At 36.4% G+C, this 26494-nt stretch overlaps 1 protein-coding gene across 7 annotated transcripts in view; it reads right to left on the bottom strand.

The window, feature by feature from the left end:
• Nucleotides 1–26494, bottom strand: part of SRBD1 (S1 RNA binding domain 1) — a 348418-nt gene that overhangs the window by 292932 nt on the left and 28992 nt on the right. For all 7 annotated transcript variants that reach the window (XM_072635709.1, XM_072635712.1, XM_072635714.1 and 4 more), the window contains 5 exons: nucleotides 24997–25114; nucleotides 21614–21752; nucleotides 18868–18964; nucleotides 17480–17615; nucleotides 11042–11145 (listed from right to left, as the gene is read on the bottom strand). In XM_072635709.1, the coding sequence (XP_072491810.1) occupies nucleotides 11042–11145; nucleotides 17480–17615; nucleotides 18868–18964; nucleotides 21614–21752; nucleotides 24997–25114 (594 nt within the window). The remainder of the gene's footprint in view (nucleotides 1–11041; nucleotides 11146–17479; nucleotides 17616–18867; nucleotides 18965–21613; nucleotides 21753–24996; nucleotides 25115–26494) is intronic.

Below are 26494 nucleotides of genomic sequence, written 5' to 3'. Positions count from 1 at the left end.
AAAGAATCCACCAATCACCTCCTGAAAGAGACCCAAAAAGAGAAACTCCTAGGAATATTGTGGCCAAATTTCAGAGTTACAAAGTCAAGGAGAAAATACTGCAAGCAGATAGAAAGAAACTATTCAAATCTTGTGGAAATACAATCAGGATAACACAGGATCTGGCAGCTTCAACATTAAGGGATCAAAGGGCTTGTAATAGAATATTCCAGAAGTCAAAGGAACTGGGATTAAAACCAAGAATCACCTACCCAGCAAAACTGAGTATAATACTTCAAGGGAATAAATGGTCATTCAATGATGATATACAGGACTTTCAAGCATTCATGTTGGAAAGACTGGAACTGTATAGAAAATTTGACTTTCAAACACAAGAATTAAGAGAAGCCTGAAAAGGTAAACAAGAAAGAGAAATCATAAAAGACTTTCTAAAGCTGAACTGTTTACATTCCTATATGGAAAGAAAATATTTATAACTCTTGAGACTTTTCTCAGTATTTGGGTAGGTGGAGGGATTGTACATACACATACACATACACACACACACACACACACACACACACACACACACACACACACACACGGACAGAGAGTACAGGCTGTGTTGAATCAGAAGAGATGATATCCCCCAAAAAAATGATATAAAATAAAAACTAAGGGGGGTGAGGGAGGAAAATACTAGGAGGAGAAAGGGAGAAATGAAATGGGGCAGGTTATAACTCATAAAAGAGATAAAGAAAAATCTTGTTCAATGGAGGAGAAAAGGGAGAAGGGGAGAGGGGAAAAGTGAAGCTACTCTCTCCACATATGGCTTAAGGAGGGAATAACATGCTCACTAAATTTGGTATGAAAATCTATCTTACACTACAGGAAAGTAGGGGAGGGGGTGACAAGTGGGGTGAGGGGAATGATAGAAGGGAGGGCAAATGGGAGAAGGGAATAACTAGAAATAAACACTTTTGGGAAGGGACAAGGTCAAATGAGGGAATAAAAAAATAAAGGGGGATAGAGTAGGACAGAGGGCAATATAATTAGTATTACACAACATGATTATTATGGAAGTCTTTTGCAAAGCAACACGTATTTAGTCTGCATTGAATTGCTTGCCTTCTCAATGGGGATGAGGAGGGAGGGAGGGAGGGAAAGATGGTAGAATTCAAAGTATTAGAAATGAAGGTTGAGAACTATTATTGCATTTACCCGGGAAATAAGAAACACAGGTAATGGGGTATAGAAGTTTATCTTACCCTACAAAAAAAAGACAGAAGATGGGGATAAGGGAAGGGTGAGGTGTGATAGAAGGGAGGGCTCATTGAGGGAAGGGGTAATCAGAATGCATTAGAGAGTGGGGGGAGGGGAGAGATGGGGAGAAAAATTGGACATGTTACAAAGTGATGTAAAAGCAATTAGTATTAAAACAATTAACTGAATTAATTACTGAGACTAAACCAGAGACATCTTTAGTTTGGGGAAATGAATTTTAGTCTAAGTCTCCTAGAGGCAGGTAACTTCGGGTAAAATTTGGCATTGATGGAAAAGTTAAGGTTTTAATGGTAAATTTGATTTTATGATTGTTATTTAAGCAGGAACTAGAACAGGTATAGAAAGGCATGTAAGCCACTTAAGACTTGCCTCAAAAGATGTTCCTTAGCCAATGTGAAATTATAGTCATACATGAAACCTGGTTATTGGAACTTGCTATTTTAAGATGCTATGGGACTATTAAGTGACTGTTCTTCTGAGTCTAACTCCAAGTGTGGATAGCAACAAAGGTGGTCTGTCAGAGCCTCCAATTCATGATGCCTGTAGGATGCTGGTATGAATTGAAAAATGTGATCTCATGGGAAGGGTGGGAGAGTGGCTGGTCAGCCTGGGCTGAGGTAGGATTCTCCTGACTCAATTTCCCCACTGACACCTGGCAGACTTTAAGCCTGACTGAATGCAAGTTGACAATCTACTCCTGCTTGGAATTGACATGAAGCTGGGGAGATATTGTTTCCCTGAAATGTCCCTATTCTTAGTGGCAATTTCCTATAGTCAAAAGATTTGTAAGCTTAATACCAGATCTATTAAATTATAGACTGTTGGTAGGGGAACATCCGAGGTCAAGTCTAAAATTAAGCTATTAGGCTTAGGACGTTAGACCAACAACAATAAGTTAGGGTCCTTTAATTCTTAGTAACAGTGTGGAGACAATTATGTCAAGGACTTGTGAAGTTAGCATACATAGTTATTATTTGTGTCTCCGTTGGTTGTTGAATGTTGAAAAAAAAATCCATTTGTGGTCTATACTGTAAATGCTTTAAAAGAAATATCACCTGACCAAAAGTTGGAATTGTGTTATGTGATATGAACTGTGTTAAAAATGAAAAATTAAAAAACAAGAAACAGAGCCACAATGGAATTTCCTTTTTCACGTTCCTTCACATTTTGAAGAAAGAATTTCTTAAATTATCTCCAACAAGTCTGGCAGAGGTCCTGGTAATGCCATTCATCCTCTCCCTGTTATGACACTTGTCCGGTGCTAGTCATGAATTCTTCCCTTAAGAATCTTGATGCTATAATTCAATCAGTCCAACAGTATACTGTGCTCACACCTGAATTCCTTTGCCCTTTATTCCATCACAGCTCATCCTTTTGTAAATGCCAAATATGGATTGGCACCTACATCTACCTGTTCTCCTCCTATTGTGTACTGCTTCAGATTCACAACAACAGCTAGTCATGCTCCTTGGCAAAATCACCATCTCTATCAAAGGAGAAAGGCTATAGAAGGACAGGAACTCAGTTCAAATCATAGTTCTAACCCTTACACCCAGTGTTACTTTGAGGAAGTCACATGTCCTTCTCTGTACTCAGTTTTCTCACCTATAAAATAAAAGTTCTGGTCAAGTCTGTCTCGATGATCCTCTCTGATTCTAGCTCTTTCTGATCTCTCCATTCTCTCCTGGAAGCTACTCCTTTCATCATTCCCCAGTCTTACTCTAACTTTCAGTCTCTCTTTATCCACTGGCTCCTTCCTTGCCACCTACCAACATGATCTCCTACTCTTAAAAAGTCTTCACACTTGATACTCCTATCCCCACAAGCTATCTTTCTATATATGACTTTTGCCTTTTACACTCTAACTCCTAGAAAAATCTGCCTATGATTATTGCCTCAATTTTCTTATCCTACTTGCCACTTATTTTTTAAACTCTTATAATCTTGCTTCTAATGATACCATTCAATGAAAACACATCTCCCTAAGATGTAGATATGATATGGGACTTAACTACTATTAATACATTTACTATTACTGCTATTAATGTAGCACTTAAAAGTTTGTTGTTCAGTTGTTTTCAGTTGTGTCCAACTTGGCATTACCCTATTTGGGGTTTTCTAGACAAAGATATTGGAGTGACTTACCATTTCTTTCTCCAGCTCATTTTAAAGATGAGGAAACTGAGGCAAATAGGGTTAAATGACTTGCTACAGGTGTCACACAATAAGTTAAGTGTCTGAGGCCAGATTTGAACTCATGAAGATGAGTTCCCTGACTTTAGACCTAGCATTCAATCTACCTATCTGCTCTACCTAAAAGATGATAAACTGTTTTACATATATTATTCTCAAAGGAGTCTCACAACATTCACATGAGGAAGGTGCTGTAATCCATCCCATTTTAGAGATGAAGAAACTGAATTTTTGATGAAACTGAGAGAAGTTAAGTGACCTGTGCAGGGTCACACAAATAATAACAGTCTGAGGTAGAATTTGACTCAGGTCTTCTTGACTCTTGATTTCCTATCCATTGCACCTCCTCTCTGCCACTAGCATGCCTCTTTTAGGCATGAAATAGCTTGTGCACAGAAACAAGAAACAGAATGTTGCATGTGAGGAACATCAAGAAAGCCAGTTTTGGCAAGATTATAAAGTACCAGAAGGGTACCAGGACAGAGAGACCACAACCATGTTGTGAAGAGTTTTAAAGGTCAAACAGAAGAAATAATATTTCAAGCTAGTGGAGTAGGAGATACTACTGGTTATTAGGCAAAAAAGTAACATGATCTGACTAGCAGGTCCGGGATTTCAGTTGTTAGATGTAGATGACTTCTAAATTTACACACCCAGCTCTCATCACTCTGAGTTGCAGTTCCACATACATACATATGAAACTCAAAAATGTCCAAAACAAAATTTCTAATCATTCCTCCAGAACTACCCCCTTCCTAACTTCCCAATTTCTTTCAAAAAAAATCACTATCCTTCCAGTCATTCAGATTGACAAAATAAAAATAGGAGTTATCCTATAACTCTTTATTTTCCCTTATCCACATTTCTCAGTTGCCCAAACTTGTCAATTCTAACTCCATATCTTATTCTCCTCTCCATTCACAAAATTACTATCCATCAGGCTGATCATCTTGTACCATAGACTATTAGACCACCCTCTTAAGTGAATTACACCTCAATGGCAGGGACTATTTAATTTTAGTCATTTTATCTCCAGCACCTAGGTCAGTACCTAACACATAGTTGGTGCTTCATAAATGCCTGATAAATTGAAATCATTATTCAGATGATTGAAATCCTCAAGCACTACTTACTATCTCACCCTTCTGTATCAAGTTTATGATTAATTTTCCAAATTTCTTATGCTTATTCCTGTGTAGGTGGTCTGCTGTACACTCTGATAAAACCACTTAGTTCCACATCAAATCACACCAAAGTTCTGTATCACGCTTTCTTTTTGAATCTCCAAAGTTTAGCACATTGCCTGGCCCAAAGTAGGCATTTAATAAACGTTTATTGGCTACTATCTTACACGAGTATAACTTAAAAAAGTCTAAACTTACCTCCCCCAATGTAAGTAACTTAACATGTTAATGCTACAAACACACACATACACACATGCACACATACATATATGAATGCACATACATGCAAACAGATAGTGCTATTATTAGTTTAGAAGTGGATCCTCACAGAAAAAAATGACCAAAACACATCTATATAGTCAAAAGATCATCTTCATTATAAAATATTAAAAAAAATCTACATTGAGTCATTAAGAAACTTATGTTAAAGGGGGCAGAGCCAAGATGGCACAGTAGAAGCAGGAACCTACTAGAGCTCTCCTCCTAAATACCTCAAAAAAATCTGTAAAAAAACTACTCTAAACAAATTATAGAGCAGCAGAAGCCACAAAATGACAGAATGAGGTAAATTTCAAGCTCAAGACAATATGGAAGATCAACAGTAAGGGTCTATCACACCAGTCAGGAGAAAAGTGCAGTTCACTGTAGTCTATGTGGGCACAGACAGAGCTAGAGCAGACGTTAGGGGACTGAATCACTGATGGCAGCTGCAATTTCCATACTTCTCGACCCACAAATACCAAGACAGCTTCAAAGGTCAGTGGGAAGGATCTCTCACCTGGCTACAGGGGAGTATAGTCCAGCCGCATACCCAGCCCCGGCCCCAGCCCCAGTCACAGCCCGGGCTCTGGCCTCAGTGCCAGGGTGGCAGCAGCCACTGCTGAAGTGGAGGCTGCGTCTGGAGCTCACTACTTAACAAGGGGCTGAAAAGTCAAATAACTGACCATGAAAATGAGCCAATGGGAGAAAAAGAAACAGATTATAGATTCTTACATTCTTGTTGAAGAGCTATTTTCTTACATCACTGGTGACAAAACATGCAACCAGAAGAAGAAAACACAGCAAAATCTCCTGCATCCAAAGCCTCCAAAAAAAAATATGAATTGGACTCAGGTCATGGAAAAAGTCAAAAAAGATTTTGAAAATCAAGTCAGAAAAGTAGAGCAAAAATTGGGAAAAGAAATAGGAGGAATTAAAGAAAATCATGGAAAATAAGTCAAGTTTACTAAAGAAAACCCAAAAACCCGCTGAAGAGAATAACACATTTAAAGTTACACTAACCCAAATGGCAAAAGAGGTCCAAAAACCCAAAGAAGAGAATGCCTTAAAAAGCAGAATGGGCCAAATGGGAAAAGAGGTCGAAAAGTTCACTGAAGAAAATAATTCGAGGGGAGGAGCCAAGATGGCAGAGTAGAAAGACACACATAAGCTAGGTCCAAACCCACATCCCATAAAATACCTGTGAAAAAGAACTCCCAACAAGTTCTGGAGCAGCAGAAGCCACAGAACAATGGAGTGGAGAAGATTTCTGTTCCAGAGAGACCTGAAAAACTGACGAGAAAGGTCCGTCGCACCCCAGACCTGGAGGCCAGCCAAGCCCTGCCTTGGCCACATGCACACTGAGAGGAGCAGACCCGAGCAGGCTTCAGGGACAGAATCTCCAGCAGCCACGAAGGTCCCTCCACCCATGGGCGCAAAGGTCAGTGAGAGAGTCTTTTTGGCTCGCTGAGAGGGGAGCGGGGGGTCCCCATAACTCAGACCCCCTCAGGAGGCAGCAGCGGAGGCAGCAGCAGACAGGGGCTCCCAAAGCAGGCAGGAGCTCAGATCCATGGTTGAAGGTCTCCACATAAACCCCTGAGGGAACTGAGCCTCCTGTAGTGAGCCTGGCCCCACCTGAGTACCTGGACTTAATCTCACACTGAATAGCAGCCCTGCCCCCGCCAAAAGCCCTGAGGCTGGGAAGCAGCATTTGAATCTCAGGCCCCAAGCGCTGGCTGGACGGATCTGGAGGCAAGGTGGGGGTGGAGAGGACACTCAGAAGTCAAGTCACTGGCTGGGAAAATGCCCAGAAAAGGGAAAAAAAATAAGACCATAGAAGGTTACTTTCTTGGTGAACAGATATCTCCTCCCATCCTTTCTGATGAGGAAGAATAATGCTTACCATCAGGGAAAGACACAGAAGTCAAGGCTTCTGTATACCAAACACCCAGAATAAATATTCAATGGGCTCAGGCCATGGAAGAGCTCAAAAAGGATTTTGAAAATCAAGTTAGAGAGGTGGAGGAAAAACTGGGAAGAGAAATGAGAGAGATGCAAGAAAAGCATGAAAAGCAGGTCAACACCTTGCTAAAGGAGACCCAAAAAAATGCTGAAGAAAATAACACCTTGAAAAATAGGCTAACTCAATTGGCAAAAGAGGTTCAAAAAGCCAAGGAGGAGAAGAATGCTTTCAAAAGCAGAATTAGCCAAATGGAAAAGGAGGTTCAAAAGCTCACTGAAGAAAACAGTTCTTTCAAAATTAAAATGGAACAAATGGAGGCCAATGACTTTATGAGAAACCAAGAAATCACAAAACAAAACCTAAAGAATGAAAAAACGGAAGATAATGTGAAATATCTCATGGGAAAAACAACTGACCTGGAAAATAGATCCAGGAGAGACAATTTAAAAATTATGGGACTACCTGAAAGCCATGATCAAAAAAAGAGCCTAGACATCATCTTTCACGAAATTATCAAGGAAAAAACTGCCCTGATGTTCTCGGGCCAGAGGGCAAAATAAATATTGAAAGAATCCATCAATCACCTCCTGAAAGAGATCCAAAAAGAGAAACTCCTAGGAATATTACAGCCAAATTCCAGAGTTCCCAGGTGAAGAAGAAAATATTGCAAGCAGCTAGAAAGAAACAATTTGAGTATTGTAGAAATACAATCAGGATAACACAAGATCTAGCAGCCTCTACATTAAGAACAGGATATTCCAGAAGTCAAAGGAACCAGAATGAAAAACAAAAATCACTGACCCAGGAAAACTGAGTATAATATTTCAAGGGAAAAAAATGGTCTTTCAATGAAATTGAGAACTTTCAAGCATTCTTGATGAAAAGACCAGAGCTGAAAAGAAAACTTGACTTTCAAACACAAGAATGAAGAGAAGCATGAAAAGGTAAACAGCAAAGAGAAATCAAAAGGGACTTACTAAAGTTGAACTGTTTACATTCCTACATGAAAAGATATATTTGTAACTCTTGAAACTTTTCTCAGTATTTGGGTCACTGGAGGGATTATACACATAGAGGGCACAGGGTGGGTTGAATAGGAAGGGATGATATCTAAAAAAAATAAAATTAAGGAGTGAGAGAGAAATATATTGGGAGAAGAAAGAGAGAAATGGAATAAGGCAGGTTATCTCTCATGAAAGAGGCAAGAAAAAGCTTTTTCAATGAAGGCGAAAAGGGGGGAGGTGAGAGGGAAAAAATGAAGCTTACTCTCATCACATTTGGCTTAAGGAGGGAATATCATACATACTCAATTTGGTATGAAAAGCTATCTTACACTACAGGAAAGTAGGGGAGAAGGGGAGAAGTGGGGTTGGGATGATAGAAGGGAGGGCAGGCAAGTGGGAGGAGGGAGTAATTAGAAGAAAACACTTGGGGAGGGACAAGGTCAAAAGAGAGAATAGAATAAATGGGGGGCAGGAAAGGATGGAAGGAAATACATTTAGTCTTATACAACATGACTACTATGGAAGTTCTTTTGCAAAACTACACATATGTAGCCTAAATTTAAATGCTTGCCTTCTCAGTGGGAATGAGTGGGGAGGGAGGAAGGGAAAGAACTTTGAACTCAAAGTTTTAGGAATGAATGTTGAGAATTGTTTTTGCATGCAACTGGGAAATAAGAAATACAGGTAATGTGGTATAAAAATCTATTTTGCCCTACAAGAAAAGATAGAAAATGGGGATAAGGGAAGCGAGGGGTGTGATAGAAGGGAAGGCAGATTGGAGGAAGGGATAATAAGAATGCATGGCGTTTTGGGGTGGGAGCAAGGGAGAGATGGGGAGAAAATCTGTTACTCAAAATTTTGTGGAAATGAATGTTGAAAACTAAAAACAAATAAACATAAAAAAAGTTAGACTAGAGCAAATGGAAGGTAATGACTTTATGAGAAATCAAGAAATTATAAAATAAAACCAAAAGAATGAAAAAATAGAAGACATTGTGAAGTATCTCACTGGAAAAAAACAAATTACCTGGAAAATGGATACACATATATGCATATATGTATGTATATATAGAGAGTGACAGAGAGGGACAGAGGGCCCAGCGTGAGGTGAATATGAAGGGATGACACCTAAAAAAGAAAATTAAGGGTTTAGAGGAACTAGGAAAAAGAGAAAGGGAGAGGGAGAAGGTAGTAAATGATCACACAAGAGTTTTTTCCAAAAGAGGGCAAGAAGGGAAAGATGAGAGTGAATAAATGAGCCTCACTTTCATTGGATTTGGCTTCAGGAGGGAATAACATACACACTCAGTTGCGTATGGGAGTTTATCCTACCCTACAGGAAAGCAGAGGGGAAGGGAATGAAAGGGGTTAATAGAAGGGACAGCAGACTGAGAGAAGGGGTAATCATAAGCAAACACTTTGGTAGAGAACAGGTCAAGGGAACAAATAGAATAAATGGAGGGCAGGACAGGATAGAAGGAAATAGTATTTCACAATATGACTGTTAGGGAAGTGTTTTGCATGACTACACATGTATAACATTTATTGAATTGCTTGCCTTCTCACTGAGGGTGGATGGGGAGTGGGGAAGGGAGAGAATGTAGAGCTTTAAAAATGAATGCTAAAAAATTTTTTACATGCAAGTAGGAAATAAGATATGCAGGAAATGGGGTATAGAAATCTATCTTGTCAACAATGAATTAGTGTTCCAACTCTCCCACATCTTCTCCAACATTTATCATCTTCCTGTTTTATCATGTTAGCCAATCTAATAGGTGTGATGTGGTACCTCAGAGATGTCTCGATTTGCATCCCCTAATCAAGTGAGTTAGAGCACATATGACTATGGACAGCTTTAATTTTTTCCTCTGAAACTGCCTGTTCATATCTTTTGACCATTTATCAGTTGGAGAATGACTTGTGTTCTTGTAAATCTGACTCAGTTCTCTATGTATTTTAGAAATGAGGCCTTCATCACAGACACTAGTTGCAAAAATTCTTTCCTGGTTTCCTGCTTCCCTCCTAATCTTGGTTGCATTGGGTTTGTTTGTGCAAAAACTTTTCAATTTAATGTAATCAAAATTATTCATTTTGCACTAGAGAGCAATTTGGAACTCTGCCCAAAGGGCTATAAAAATGTGCATACCCTTTGACCCAGCAATATCATTTCTAAGATTGTATCACAAAGAGATCATAAAAATGGGAAAAGTCCCCCATGTACAAAAATATTTATAGCAGCTATCTTTGTAGTGGCCAAGAACGGGAAATTGAGGGGATGTCCATCAATTGGGGAATGGCTGAACAAGTTGTGGTATATGAATGTAATGGAATACTATTGTGCTATAAGAAATGATGAACAAGGGGACTTCAGAGAGGTCTAGAAGGACTTATGTAAACTGATGCTGAGTGAAATGAACAGAACCAGGAGAATATTATACATAGTAACAGCCAAACAGTGTGCAAGGACTGTCTCTGATAGACTTAGCCCTTCACAGCAATGCAAGGACCCAACACATTCCCAAAGGGCTCTTGAAGCAAAATGCCATCCACATCCAGAGAAAGAACTATGGAACTGGAATGCAGAACAAAGCAGACTATTTTCTCTTGTGTTATGTTTTACACTGGTTTGTTTTTTTCTCATGTTTTCTCCCATTCATTTTAATTCTTCTATGCAACATGACTAATGTGAAAATGTGTTTAACAAGAATGTATGTGTAGAATCCATATAAGATTGCATGCTCCCTCAGGGAAGGAGGAGGGAGAAAATTTAAGACCTCTTGAAAACTGAAAACAAATAAATTAATTTGAAAAAATAAATCTATCATGCCCTACAGGAAAACAGAAGGGATGGGCATTGCAGGGGGGCGGAGGGGAAGAGTGGTGATAAAAGAGAGCGCAGATTGGAGGAAAGCATAATCAGAGTACATGCTATCCTAGGTGGGGTGGGGGGAAGGGAAGGGTGGAGATGGGGAGAAAATTTGAAATTCAAAATTCTGTGGAAGTGAATGATGAAAACTGAAAACAAATTGATTAATTAATTAAACTTATGTTACACAGTTTTAAAGTAAAGTTTTGGTTCAAGCAATACCTTAAAACTTTAAGACCCTGAAAGTATTTTATAGTATGGTGTTATAAAGGAGAGAAAGTGAGAATGTTATAAAAATCAGCAGACAGACCTGTTGTGGATACACCAACTACAGAATTCATTCTTCACACTATCAGGAATGTTGACCTTCACTGTCAGGATCTTCAAATTTTCCCCTCGGTTAATGGCCAGAATCTGAATGCAAACATAAATGGCAAAGACAGATGACATATAAAATATATAATGAATAAACTTACTAAGTCAACTTTTATGAAAGACTATCTGTCTGACATTTTGCCACAAAACAGGCTGTTCATTTGAAAATAGTTAACTAAGATCTACTCCTTTTTCCCAAAATGTATCTCAGTAATCAATCAACAAACATTATTAAATGAACTGATGACTAAAGTTATACTGTTCCTCTTACAGTGAGCACTTCTGGTAATATTTAATATTAATAGTTGATTTATGATAAAGTTACATGCACAGAGATTGAAATTACTAATAACATATTCTTTCTCTAGGTCTCTCTCATTTAGAATTATAACAAAATCCAAGTTAGTTATTAGAATGACAGGGTCTAAAATGAAGCTTATCTTTTCCTATGAAAAAAAGTATTTGTTAAGAAAATTAAAACGTAAATAAAATTCCAAATGAAATGTTTAAATTTTGGAATATATTCCTACTCTTACATTGGCCTGAAGCAGACATTTATTTTACAAAACTTGTGTAACTGGTGATTTAAACAGGTCCATTAAGAACTTCTAAGCAAGCAAACATTTTGTGAGCATACTTCAAGTCATTACAAAAAAGCTACTATGAGTATCTCAAAATATTAAACAAGGAATTCTTTAAACTAGCCTATGTTCATAGTATTCCTTAATTCATACTGTTCTCCTCCAAAAACTATAATCAACTTTCTCCTCTGGTAAATTCAAGTGGATAGTTAAAACATGCGTATGCAAAACTATCAGATCGCAATATTCCAAAAAGACAAAAAAACTTACACCTTCCACCTTTATACAATAGCTTAAGTTATATAATGTAACACCTAACAAAAATAGCCAAATAAAAAAATGTGTTCCATAGATTTGAAAGTAGGTTGGAAAAAAACAAGGTAAAAGTTTTACTTTTATAACATTCAAAATGAAAACAAGCCCACAAATATGAAACAAATTCTCATTACATTTGATAAATGAACCAAGAATTAAAAACACATTTTAAAAGTCCTTCTTAAACATTGGAAATTGTGACAGCACCCAGAGGAAATTTTAAAAGTTATTTTCTCCCCTCATCTCTGTCTCCCCCACAAAAAAGTTATTAAAAGTTCACATTTCTAGAAATACTTTTTTCCCCCAATCCTATGCACTGTCAAGATTCAACATCCTTTGTCAATCATGAACTTTAATTCAATCACTAGCTAACTCAGACATGTCACATATGTTAAATCCAATGGTTTAAAATGCCTTCTAGCCACAGAACCCATTCACGTTAAACTGCTTTCCTGACATACCAGTCCTGACACATCCTTGAACAACCAAATATGTAATAAAAACTTTATGTGAAATATTAAAGCACTGGGTACACTGAATGCCAGAGTAATATTGAAAATTCATCTTTTAACTACTGAAAACTATTAAGGTTTATTCTTAAACATCACATTAAATTTAATTAATTAAAAAAAATGTCCAGAAAAAAAACCAAATCTAATACAGAATAAAACTGTTAAAACAATCCCAGCATTATGTTATAGGTCCCTTTTTTCACTAAAAACTTCTATTTCTCTAGGCAGTAATGTGTTTTGAATTACAAGTCACCAAATAAAATTTCAAGGAATTAACAAAATATTTTAAAAGCTTAACACAAATTCTGACTACACTGTTATAAATATAGTATAAACCGCAAACAGAATTCTAATGATTTTAGATAAAATTCAGGGGAAAATAGACCCAGTATAAAGAGACTATATCTTATCTTTGTCATCTCCAATTGCCTATGACAGATGTCTCAAATATCTGTTGTTAATTCATGATGTATAACATCATATAAAATTTTTACTTCGCAATCAGCATAAGATAAAGACAAAAAGCTACTGATATGTTAAACAAAAATGTAAAAAATTTTCATCACAACAAAGTAGGGGCACTATGAAGGAAAAGCTATATTCATCAACAAATATTAATCAAGTCCTTACTAGATACAGAATACTGTGCTAGACAACGTAACTGATACAAAGAACACAACTTCTACCCTCAAAGAGAATACAGTTTCAAATGAAAGATAAGATAACCAACAAGGAAAATTTAAAAACACAAGAGATAAAAGCCAAGTAAAAAATAAGAGGGATGTCAAAAAGGCGTATAGAAAAGATTCAGTGTGCCAAAATACGTTGCTAAAAAGCAAGAAATTGTTTTTTCATATTCCTAACAGGATCATTCTATAACAATCTGCTACTTTCAGGGGCCACTAGGTGGCAATCCTGTGTTTATTCGGGAAAATGTTAACATGTCAAATCGGCAAATTTGTAACAAATTACCTGATTTGAAGAATTTCAGTTAGAAGACAGGTCTGAACCCAAATCATCAAACTCAAAACTGAAAAGCAGTGGTACCTTCTAAGGTATCAGAAAAATAGTCATTCAGACTGTACAAACACCTCCAGTAAACCAGGAATCTACCGCAGGACAATCCATTTCATTTGGGGGTAGTTCAAATTATTTGAAAGTTTTACCTACATCAGTCCTTACTATGTTTTTCTGAATCTTCTACCCACTACTCCTAGTAGAAACATGGGACCAAAACAAGATTAATTCCTACTCCACAGGGCAGAACTTCAAATACTTAAAGAAAACTATCATTATTGCACAAATTTTCTCACAGATGAAAAATTACCAGTTCCATAAATCATAATTTATATGGGAAAGCTTGAAGTGCCTTAATTGTAAAACAGTGTGGCGGAAAGTGGACATAGACCAATGCCTGACACCATACACAAGAATAAAATCGAAATGGATACATGATCTAGGTATAAAAACTGATACTATAAACAAATCAGTAGAGCAAGGAATAGTGTATTTATCAGATTTATGGAGAAGGGAAGAATTTTTGACTAAACAGGAGGTAGAAAACATTTGAAATGCAAAATGGATAATTTTGATTACATTAAATTGAAAAGGTTTTGCACAAACAAACCCAATGCAACCAAGATTAGGAGGGAAGCAGAAAACTGGGAAAGAATTTTTGCAGCTAGTAGCTGTGATAAAGGCCTCATTTCTGAAACTTATAGAGAACTGAGTCAAATGCACAAGAATACAAGTGATTCCTCAATTAATAAATGGTCAAAGGATATGAACAGGCAGTTTTCAGAGGAAGAAATCAAAGCTATTTATAGTCATATGAAAAAATGCTCTAAATCACTATTTATCAGAGAGATGCAAATTAAAACAACTCTGAGATACCACATCACACCTATCACATTGGCTAACATGACAAAACAGGAAGATGATAAATGTTGGAGAAGATGTGGGAGAGTTGGAACACTAATTCATTGTTGGTGGAGCTGTGAGCTGATCCAACCATTCTGGAGAGCAATTTGGAACTATGCCCAAAGGGCTACAAAAATATGCATACCCTTTTGACCCAGCAATACCGCCTCTAGGACTGCATCCCAAAGAGATCATAAAAATGGGAAAGGCTCCCACATGCACAAAAATATTTATAGCAGCTCTCTTTGTGGTGGCCAAAAACCAGAAATCAAGGGGATGCCCATCAATTGGGGAATGGCTGAATAAATTGTGGGATATGAATGTAATGGAATATTATTGTGCTATAAGAAATGATGAACAGGAAGACTTCAGAGAGGCCTGGAAAGACTTACATGAATTGATGCTGAGTGAAATGAGCAGAACCATAACTTTATACACAGCAACAACCAATAGTGTGCAAAGATTTTTTCTGGTAGACTTAGAACTTCATTGCAATGCAATGACTTAAAAAATTCCCAATGTTCTTTTAAGGCAAAATCCCTTCCACATCCAGAGAAAGAACTATGGAATTCGATCGCAGAATGAAGCAGATCATTTTCTTTTGTATTATGTTTTGGTCTGTTTTACGATTTCTCCCACTTATTTTAATTCTTCTATACAACATGACTAAGGTGAAAATATATTTACTAGGAATGTATGTGTAGAACCTATATAAAATTGCATGCCACCTCAGGGAGGGAGCGGGAATGTAGGCAGGAAGGGGAGAGGGAGGGGAAAAAAAATCTAAGATATAAGTGATAGTAGAACACTGAAAACAAATAAAATAATAATAAAAAAATAAAAATAAAATTTTAAAAAGGATACCATTAAAAACTACTTTTTTCAACTACAGGCTAACAAAATCAAAAACTTAAATTAAATGAATGAATGAACATTTGCAAAAAACATAAAATAGCATGATTAACAGAATAAGAAAAATGCATATTAAACAACTCAATCTCATGAAAAGAAAGTTGAAGTCATAAATTAATACTAAAAAAAAAGTTCCTATAATCAAACAGATTTACAAGCAAATTCTAGCAAATATTTAAAGAACAATTAATTCCTATATTACAAAAACGATTCAGAAAAACAGCAAAAGAAGAGATTATAATAAATTTCTCCTATGATGCAAATATTATCTAGATGAGAGGTATCAAATACAGAGTCCACAGGTCTACAGGTCTGCAAATTTCTTCAATGAGGCACAAAATCAGATTAAAATGTAATCGAGAAGTTTTTAACAAAATAAAAATATAAAATGCAGTCAATATGAATCCTTACATATGGATTAGTGGCCCCATTTTTATTTGACTTTGACACCACTGGTCTAAATAGCTAAACCAGCGAGTCATAATAGAGAAAGCTATAGATCAATATACCTTAAGAATACTGATATACAAATTTTAAATAAAATGTTAAAAAAGAGAACTCAACAACATATCCCAAAGATTATAAAAATGACCAAATTATATTTGTTCCCAGAATATAAGGTGGGTTCAATATTAGAAAAATTATTATTATATATATTATATTATATATTATTATAAAACTAGTTGATTAATAAGAACAATCATACAATAATATCAACAGATACAGAAAAAGACTTTTATCAAAGACAACACTCATTTCTGTTCAAAAAAATAAATAAATACTAGAAGATACAGGAATAAATAGGCTTTTCTTTAACATGCTAAATAGCACATATCTAAGACAAAGAGAAGGCAGTGTTAAGTAACAGGGATAAACTAGCGTCCTTTCAAATAAGATTAAGGGTGAAACAAGACTGGACTAGTTTATTCTCACTGTATATAATGCAATAAGAATTGTGAATTCGCCTGGTCATTATGAAAAACAATCTGCTACTATATCCAAAAGTCATTAAACTCTGAATATCCTTCACTCAACAATACCAATACTAAGCCTGTTCCCCAGACAGATCAAAGAAAGAGGAAAAGGACCCATATATGTAAATATTTATAGCAGTTTTTTTTTCTAGTAGGAAAAAACTAGAAACAAAGGGGCATGTACCATTTGGGAATGGCTGAACAAATTATGACATATAAATGTAATGGAATACTACTATAACAAATGATAACTTCTCTCCCACCTCATCTCAAACTCTTTCACTCATGTGACAGCTAAAATGCCACCTTGTTCTATAAAAAGCCTTTCCCAATTCCCCTTAATTATAGTACCTTCCCCCTAACATGACCTCCTAGTTACCCTGTTTATGTGTTATTTGTACATGACTTTTCAGATTGTCTCCGCTATTAAACAGTGAGCTCCATGAGAGCAGGAAATGTCTTTTGCCATTTTTGTATATCCTTAGCAAAGAGCTGTGACCATAGCCAGAGGTAAATAAATGCTTGTTTACTGACTGAAAGGGATAGTTTCAGAAAACTCTGGAATGACTTTTCTGCAGAAAGAAGTAAGCAGAACTAAGAGATCAATTTATAAAATAACAATACTGTTATGAGACAAATCTTTTAAAGACTCGCAAACTCTGATCAGTGCCATGAGCAATCACAGCTCCACAGTGTGGATGACGAAGCACCCCATCTACCTCCTAACACAGAAGCGACAGACTTAGGGTGCAGAATGAAAAATATGTCTGGTTTTATGGACATGGATTATATAGGATTTGTTTTGCTTGATTACGTACACATATACACTTCTTATAGGGACTTTTCCTTTTCTGTTTTTTAATGGGGTGGGAGGAGGCAAGAGAGAGAAAAAACATTTTTGCTCATTGATAAAAATTTAATTTAACTTAAAAATAAAGAATAGTCTAGCTAAATTTAGACTGGCTCATAACCAGAAGATTAGGCAAAAGTAGACTGATTCTTCTGGAAAAAAAAATATCCAAAGACTACTTTTAGTAAGACATGGAGAGGTTCTTATCTTCTTCAGTGAAAGAAAAAAAATAAACCAATGAAATCAGAGATCTTTGGAAGCACAATATTTAGTAGTATTATCACTATTTACAAGTAATTACTTATTTACCTGATGATGCTGAATATTTTTTATGTTGCATGAAAAGTTCTGGTAAAGCTGAAATTTACTGATATCTTTCTCTCTTTCATTCTTGGATGATACCTTTGCCAAAGATGACTGGATACAAATATATCTACTTGAGCACCTATAACGCACAAAGAATAAACAGCTAAAAATAAATGTGCCAATGGAGCAGGAATAAAAGAGTACTAATAGTTTATAATAATCAAAATACCAAGGAATTATTTTAAGCATTGTCTTTCACATTCAAAGATGATGTTCAGTGCACGTGAGCTTTTGTGTTTGTCTCAGCAACTGGAATAGGTTTGCTTATCTTTTTATAACCTCACTTTAGATTAATAATAGGCCCGGATGACTTTAAGGATATCATTTTCGGTCACAAAATTTAAGAAAGACAACTATCTCATAATTTTATTGATAAACAATAACAACTAGCATTTCTATAGCATTTTAAGGTTTGCAAAGCACTTTACAAATATTACTCCATCTTATCTTCACAACCACCCTGAAGCTAGATGCTATTAATATCTCCACTTTATAGATAAGAAAACAGAGGCTAATAGAAGTTAAGGGACTTGGTGCTGGGTTACACAGCTAAAAAAATGTCCAAGGTCAAATTTGAACTGAGGTCTTCCCAACTCCAGGTCCAGCACTGTATTCTGACAGTCTCTTGTAAAACATCTTGTTCCATTGACTTCCTTATTATCTAACACATAACTAACCCATTTAAAAGCAATGCCTACTCTTATGCTTCAGGAATCAAAAAAGAAGACCTGAGAGAGGTTTTAATACAAATTTGGAAAACTTTATCCAACTAGCAAGAATATATGGAAACTATCCGGAAACATGTTATTCTCCTCATTCAATTCAGTAAAATGTAAACTCACACAGTATCTGAGAAGTTAAATCCCTAACATTCAGACAAACCTTTAGAAAAAAACAAGTTATTTATACCAAAAATGAGAACATGCAAAAACATAAAGTTACAAAATCAGTGTCTGAGAGACAAAATTACATTAATGTGTAGATATGGTCTCTAAGGCAGGAAGCCCTGGGTTCCAATTATGCCTCTGACTCATGCTGGCTCCATGACCTTGGGCAAGTCATGTAGCTAAGACAACTCTCTAAGACAGGCAATGACCAGAAGCCAATCTGGATTCATAGAAGGTGTTTCCTCATCCAAAGTTTTCTATACCAATGAAATCACAAGTCTGATTCAAAGGCAGAAAAAAAGTCCACTCTGATAAAATTTCTGATATGAATTTATCTTAAAAGGACTAAACTAATCATGACTCTGTGCCACTGGCATTAATCAGAGGAGATGTAACAGCACAATCCCACAGACCAAAAGCCCATAATGTAGAAGAACAACATACAGCTTCCTGATAAAATCCAGCGTGTCTTTGTCTTTAGCAAACATATCCGCTAAGATATGCTGCACTCCCATTGCGACCTCCTGGAGAGTTGAAAGTCCTTTGGAATGAAAGTTGGAAATAGAAAAGAAACATAAAATATTTTTCAAAGCCTATTTACAACAATTAATAAATTTCTAGTCCAAATAAAATCTAAAACAAATTTTTAAAAGGCACAAAAGAGCATGGCTCCCATGTTAATACCTCCACTCTAATTCCTATTCTCACTAACATAAAACTGCCCAAAAAGGAAGAAAAATTTCCCCAAAAAGCACCAATCTCTCTAGTACTCTTAAAACTTTACCTTAATGAGTGGGTCAGAAATAATTATGCCCTTTTTAAACTGTTTCTTTCTCAAAAAAGTACTTACTCAAGTGCTGCTGACCAGGTTCTCAGTTCACAAAGAAGACGCTCAGCCCAGGGAACACCAGGCTTATTCATGCACCTATTTATTTTGTGACCGTAAGCAATTCTTTCTTCCCTTAACCTCAACTCTTTAAACTCAAAAAAGTATAAACATAACACCACCAACTTCTTTCCTCCCACAACAAATGATTCAAGGGACTACAAGTACTGGGAAGATTATAAAATATCAGAGCTTCCGTGAGAAAGATAATACCTAACTAAAAATAGGAACTCAGCACCAATGCTCCTACTCTGTCCTTTTTTAGGTCCATGAAAAAGCAAACTCTTAAAATACAAAGAGGAAACTTCTTCCAACACATTAAGGGAGAGTTTCCCAGGCTACTTGATGACCATCTGGGAAAACCATTCATTGTTTGCTCTTTTCTTGAGATTCAAAGCGCCTCACATGTGAGCTTATGGGAAGAACTACTCCAAAGGTTATCTTTAAGTAAAATTTAATAAGGAACTCACAGACACAATACAAATGATGGCAGAAAAAAGGAAATTGGAAACTCTGAGGCTTTATCGTACCCACTATAGCAAACTATCTTAGTTTTCAGAGGATCCTAATGTGAGGGGCTCATATTTAAAACTCTGTGCTCTAGTTCGAGCTTAACATAACCAAACAATTCCTCAAGAGTCTAAAAGCATGGCACTTAGATAAAACAAGGCCTACAAGAAATCCAAATCTAAAGAAGTAAGAATTTTCAAAAAATAAAAAGTACAATTTTTTTGTCCTAGTAACTAACTTTCTCAAGCTATTCACTCAACTACCAAGTATATTACCATGAAGACATGGTTAAATGTGTTTTATAGAGAGAAATAAGAGAAGAGAGAAATTTTGAGAGGACTTTTAAAAAAATTCATTTACACAAGGTTGTCCTGTACAAAGGTGCCCATGCATACTATTTCTTTGAATGGACAAAGAATTCAGAAAGAGCCACTAGATGTGGGAAGAGGAGAAAAGGGTATGGAATTTCTGTAGGAATGTAATGCCAGTCAAATGGATCACATCCCATTTTGCTCATGATCAGTTATGTCTTCTCCTACTTGAAAAACCAATGAAATCTGTTTCTTATACATTCAAGAATAAGGCCAAAAAAATATAGCATTGGAAAGGTAGGGGAGAGAAAATGCATAAAGAATCAGGGTAGGAGTGGCAATAAGAACCTTTGCATTAAGACTTTATTTCTCTTGGTTTCAGACTATCATTATTGATTCCTCTATATTTCTAACTGGAAATGGGGGAGAGAAAAGGGAGACAGGTAGGGCTACATTAGGCCAGTATTTATACTGTGACTGTTGTACCTATTCCGTGTACCCACTCACCAATAAATCATAAGCATCATCATATGCTACATATCAATTTCTAACAATAATGTCTCCCTACCAATGTCAACTTAAGGAAATAGGATTACATAAAACCAAACCACTGGGAACATAACATAACTTATAAAACAAAGTATTTTTGAGAGCAAAAAAGGCAAAATAAATTCAAGCTTATTAGACTATCAGAAGAAAAAAATAGAGGATAAAATTAAGAATATTTAAAACCTCCAGCATTCTGTACTGAAAACAAATGCCATGCCTTGATGGATATCATTCTGCTGCACTATCACTTCTAGGCTCAATTATCATGAATGCAATAACCTGTCAGTAACTATGTTACAGGAAAATGATTCATGAGAGAGGTTCTGGAACTTGCTGGAAAACTGTAATGAGCTTGAAATTAAGAAGACCATAAAAATAAGTTCAAATTCTGTCATTGCTTCTCACCCCAAATTTAAACTCTGCTTTGTCATTTAACTGTATTGCTCTTCCCCTGCTGCAAAAAGAGACAATATGTATGCATTTATATACAGACAGACAACATATTACCAAGTTTAAACTGCCAGAAGCAAAAGAAAAGTCTGTCTGTGCTACCCTTCTACAAGGTTTTAAGACAGAATAGTGGCATTTTGTTATCAAACCACCCTCTACAAACCTGCGATTGGAATTGGAACTTGACACAAGAACTTCCTAAGGAAATGAACCAATAGACCAGAACCATCTTCTCAGACTGTTTAATCTTACAATTGTACAGTGTGTGTGTGTGTGTGTGTGTGTGTGTACAGGCACACACATACGACACTTCATTTTCCAAGGGCTCTTCTATGTCACTGTCCTCTCTTTTATTCAAGATGATGGAGAAGAAATTGGGGGAGAAATAGAAAATTGTACTTTTATCAGTAACTTATGATATAGATAAAATTGATATCTATGCATAAGATGCATTCCAAGTCACAGTATGGTATACAACACTTACCTTTCACACTAGGTTTCACAAAGGAGAGCAAATTAAGTGCCCCTGGATTTTCAAGGAGTGTCTTTGCTGCTGCCTCTAATCCCAGCTGTCTGGCTCTCTGAGCCTTGGTACCTTTGCTCCCAGTTTTATATGGGGCTGACTACAAAAGGAAGATCAGAAAACATACCTTATTACTCCATGTTGAAAGAAGTAAAAGCTTAAATTAGTCATCAAAATTAAGGATGATCATAATAAGTATTTCATCTAGAGAAGCCCTTAACTACCTTTTCCTTTCCCCCATACTCTTTTTCAAACAGGCTATATAATAAATATTGGTTGGTAAATGGGGGCAACCTGAAGCAAGAATAAACTGCTGTCTTTTGCTTCTGACGGCTAGGATATAAAAAAACAGACAAATCTCAATTTTCAAGAAATTCCTCAGTTTGTGGATTTTTCACAGGCTCTTTGTTTTGCCTTCTCCTTCCTGTTCCTTGACTTGTGTCCTTTTGATTTGTTAGTTAATTTCTTAAGAGGTCTGGCAAAGATGAAGAAAAAACAAATTCTAGGAAATGTTACTTAATGATAACCCTGAAGGTTAAAAAAGTATCAACTAGAGAAGGCCGAGGTTAATAATTCAAACAAGGTTTTCAAATCATACATGTTTAATTTAGTCATAACCATCCCTAATCCCCCACTTCAAATGAGAACTGCCTATATATTCTCCCTTCCTAATGAACACAATACTTCCTACATATTCCCCTAGTATATACTATCAAAATTCTGCTAGAAAGCAGCAAAGTCAATCATCTTATTCCACACAACTAGGTTGTATGAACAAATGTTTCCATTAATGATACAAGCTTATGATTTCCTCAGCTCTGCCTTGAAAACTCAAAAGCCACTTGAAACTTGTGTGAAGAAATGTAGCTGACTCTGTTAGTTTTTTTTCTCTCAATAAGCAAGAACTACATGTTGGTTTCATCATGAAGTTCCTATATATATGCAATGTTGTGCTGGGCTTTGCACAAAATGAGGTACATGTTATATCTCTGCCCTCTGGAAGCATACAACCTAAGAGGGGTCTAAGTGCCACCAAGAGCACAGGAGATAAAAATGATCCATCATGTCTGACTCTTTGGAATCCTATCTGGGGTTGTTGTACCAAAGAAACTGGAGTGGTTTGCCATTTCCTTTGCTCACTCTAAAGATAAGGAAACTAAGGAAAACCAGTTTAAGTGATTTGCCTTAAGTCAGCGTCTGAGGTCACATTAGAACTCAGGTCTTCCTGACTACAGACCCAGCACCCTTTCCACTGTGCCACCCAAGCTATCCCACAATAAACACTAACCTATCTTTCATAAAAACCATTTATCTGCATGCAAGTCAAGGATAAATGCACCGTCAAAGTAACAAGTACAAAACAGTTAGAACTTCCTGTTTAGTCAATGGGCGACAAATACCCTCAACTTTCAAAGACTTTCTAAGGTTTCATCTGTCCTATTTTTCATTACATAAATATACTGGCCTCCTGATGCCCCCTTTCTTATTAACACCAGTCCAAATGTAACCAAGTTATAGTGAGTTTGGCTCTAATCAACCCCCAAAATCTGCACTATTCCACAACCTGAACCAAATATATCACTGGGCCTAATCAAAACTGAGCAACAGAAAATTGGGGAGGGAAATCAAGTGCCAGAAGTAAAAAAGAAATCAAAACCCTACCATCTCTACCATGATTATCACTTCATTTGATTTTCTAAGGGTCCAGGTATGTTTTCTTCAGGTAAGCATACAAGATGAGAAAGAAAGAAGATGATATAAGGAACAGCTGGAAAGTGATAGGATGATGTGATTATGAATAATTCATTTCAATTGAACAAGTACTTGTTAAGCATCTATGTTCCAGTGCTGGAACTAGGGATAAAAAAAACAAACATAAAAATAATCTCTGCCCCCAAGGGCTATAACAGCATTATACAGTGCTTTACGATTTAGAATAATACTTCATTTGATCCTGATAATAACCCTATACGGTAGTAAGTACAAGTACTACTATCCTAAATTTACAATCAAATGTATAACTTAGATAGGTTAAGTAATTCATTCATTAACACGACTAAAAGTACCAAACCCAAAGCTTCTGAAATTAAAAGCAGAGTTTTTTCCACAATAGTGGGATTCCAAAGGATACTGGAAAATACAAAGGAGAATAAAATAAACCCAACAGTTCAGATGGACCCATTGCTGCCTAAGGATTTTAGAATGTTGTTACGCACAGCTGACTTAAGGGCCTCTTAAACAAACCCTCTTATATGTCACAATTCAGAAAGAAGCCTCAAGACCTTTTCCCATTCAGAAAGGTATATTCCCAAAGCTTCAGTTCGAAGATGTAAGTTCTCCTGAAATTCTGTCTACACTTTTACCTACTCTATGGAGAAAAGTATCTGTTTGAAGATATGTACTGAAGTGGTATAAAGAGTACAAGAATAAAAGTCAAAAGAACTAGATTCTACAGAATAACCAGAATTGTATCACATGAACACACACACATATACATACATACACAAGTTTTTTTTAAAGAATAAAGAAAACAGAATCAAAAGTGGCAGAATTTTGGAGGTCAAAAAGGGTAAATAGAACAAAGACATCTTATTTTCATTTTTGCTATTTCTTAATTCTTTGAGTCCTGCCTTTCCAAAAAGTATAGAGCCTCAGCAAGATTTCACCTCTCATTTTCTATGCTTATATCACTTTTTGTTCATGATCATAAAATACACACATACACACACACACACACACATGCAGTGTGCATTTGTATGTGCATATGTATGTGTGTTTAAAAAAGAATAGGAATCTGATCCCATCTCTACGATCTATGTAACTATGGGAAAGTTATTTAAACACTCGAGCTTTAGTTTCCTCATCCATAATATGCACATAATAATACTTGAACCACCTTCCTCACAAAGCTACCATGAAAAATGTGCCTCCAGAATTCTGAAGAACTAAAGAAATGTGAGTTATAATCCTCTGCATCTGCCTCCATGTGGTAGTCACCTTTTTAACCTGAGCATGTCATACAGAATCTTGCAAACTGTAGATAATTAACAAATGTCTATTGAATTTTAATTTCAATCTGTAAAATGAGAGGTTAGATTTAATTATCTCTATAGCCTCTTCTTCCACTAACATGCCATAATTCCTGTTTCTTCTTAATCAAAAATTCAGAAATAAAAAGCTGGCCTGAATTTGAGGAAAGAACAAGTTTGCTATTCAGGTCCTGCATTACATACTAAGGGATCAACATCCAGAGACTGGACTCTGTATTATGAGTTTCTTTTAAGTACATTCCCAACAAAAGCAGTTATTTCTTAAGCAAGAAATAGAAATGAAGTACTTCTTACCACATGGTCTAATTCTTCTAAAGTTCTACAATGTAATAAGGTTGTTAACAAGGATTCTGATAGTTTCCCTTCCTTTTTAATCTTCTGGATCATGGCATGAGTCTTCTTTGCAACAGTCCTAAAAATGAAAACTATTTATTACACAATAACCATATATTCCAATAACTTTATTTTTTTTGTTTGTAAATCCTTGCTGTCAGAGAACTTAATTGAAGATGGAATTCATTGGAAAATTGATGAGTCTGGGTCCCACGTTTTTAAGCTGGTTTGCCTAAATATATCCTGTTACTACAGTATTTCTCCATCCCAAATTGCCTTCTTTCTAGCTACTCTTTCTTTACACTACTTTAAGGATGGTGCTGTTAGGGTAATGGGAAATGTTCTAGACTTGGAAACAATGATGATTAAAAACAACAGAGGGAGTCCAAGTTTATAAAGATCAAAAGCAGTAGCAAGAATCATGCTAGGGAGAGTAAGACAGTGTATATATAAAGACTATTTATGCCCAAAGGGCACAGCCTGTACCCTTTGTTCTCTGTCCTTCTAGGACACCTGAAAGTCAAATAGATTTGAGTGGTTCTTCTTGATGAGGTGCCATTATATAGTTATAGAAGCTCTAAAGTGAACCAGCAGAGTCCCGAAAAAAAATTTCTTTGAAAATCAAAAAAAAAATGAAGGGAGTGAAGGCAGAACCAAGATGGTAGATTGGAGCAGTCATCCCGCTGAACTCTCCCAACACTGCCCTCCACACAACTTTAAATTAACATCTCAAATCAAACTTCAGAGCAGCAGAATGAATAAATGGTCAAGGTGAGACATTTTTCAAGCCCAAGAAAATTTAAGAGGCTGGCAAAAGAAGTCTGAGATACCAGGGTGGATGACTTTCTACAGTAAGGGGACTGAAGATAAAGGATCAGAAAGAGATCATGAAAACCCTTTGTGGGCACTGGGTGTAGCTGGCACTGATTGGCAACTGTGTTACCCATACACTCAAATCCCCAAAATTCAGTAGCTTCTGCAAGACTTCTTTAATGGCAAGGAGCTCAACAAGAATATCAATCCTGAAGAGGCTGTTTCTTATGGTGCAGATGACCAGGCTGCCATTTTGTCTGGAGAGAACATGCAGGACTTGCTGATGTTGGAATGTCACTCCTCTTTCCCTTGGAATTGAAACTGCTGGTGGAGTTATGATCAAATGTAATACCACCATCCCCACCAAGCAGACACAGACCTTTACCACCTATTCAGACAATCAGCTTGGTGTGCTTATCCAGGTTTATGAAGGTGAGAGAGCAATGACAAAGGATAATAACCTGCTTGGCAAATTTGAGGTCACAGAAATCCCCCCAGCACCCAGGGGTGTTGCTCAGATTGAAGTAACATTTGACATTCATGCAAATGGCATCCTCAACGTTACTGCTGTGGATAAGAGCACAGGCAAGGAGAACAAGATCACTATCACCAGTGATAAAGGACATCTGAGCAAAAAAGACATTGA

This window comes from Notamacropus eugenii, chromosome 1 (assembly GCF_028372415.1).
Source record: "Notamacropus eugenii isolate mMacEug1 chromosome 1, mMacEug1.pri_v2, whole genome shotgun sequence".
Taxonomy (NCBI): domain Eukaryota; kingdom Metazoa; phylum Chordata; class Mammalia; order Diprotodontia; family Macropodidae; genus Notamacropus; species Notamacropus eugenii.
This window is presented reverse-complemented; position numbering and strand designations above follow the sequence as displayed.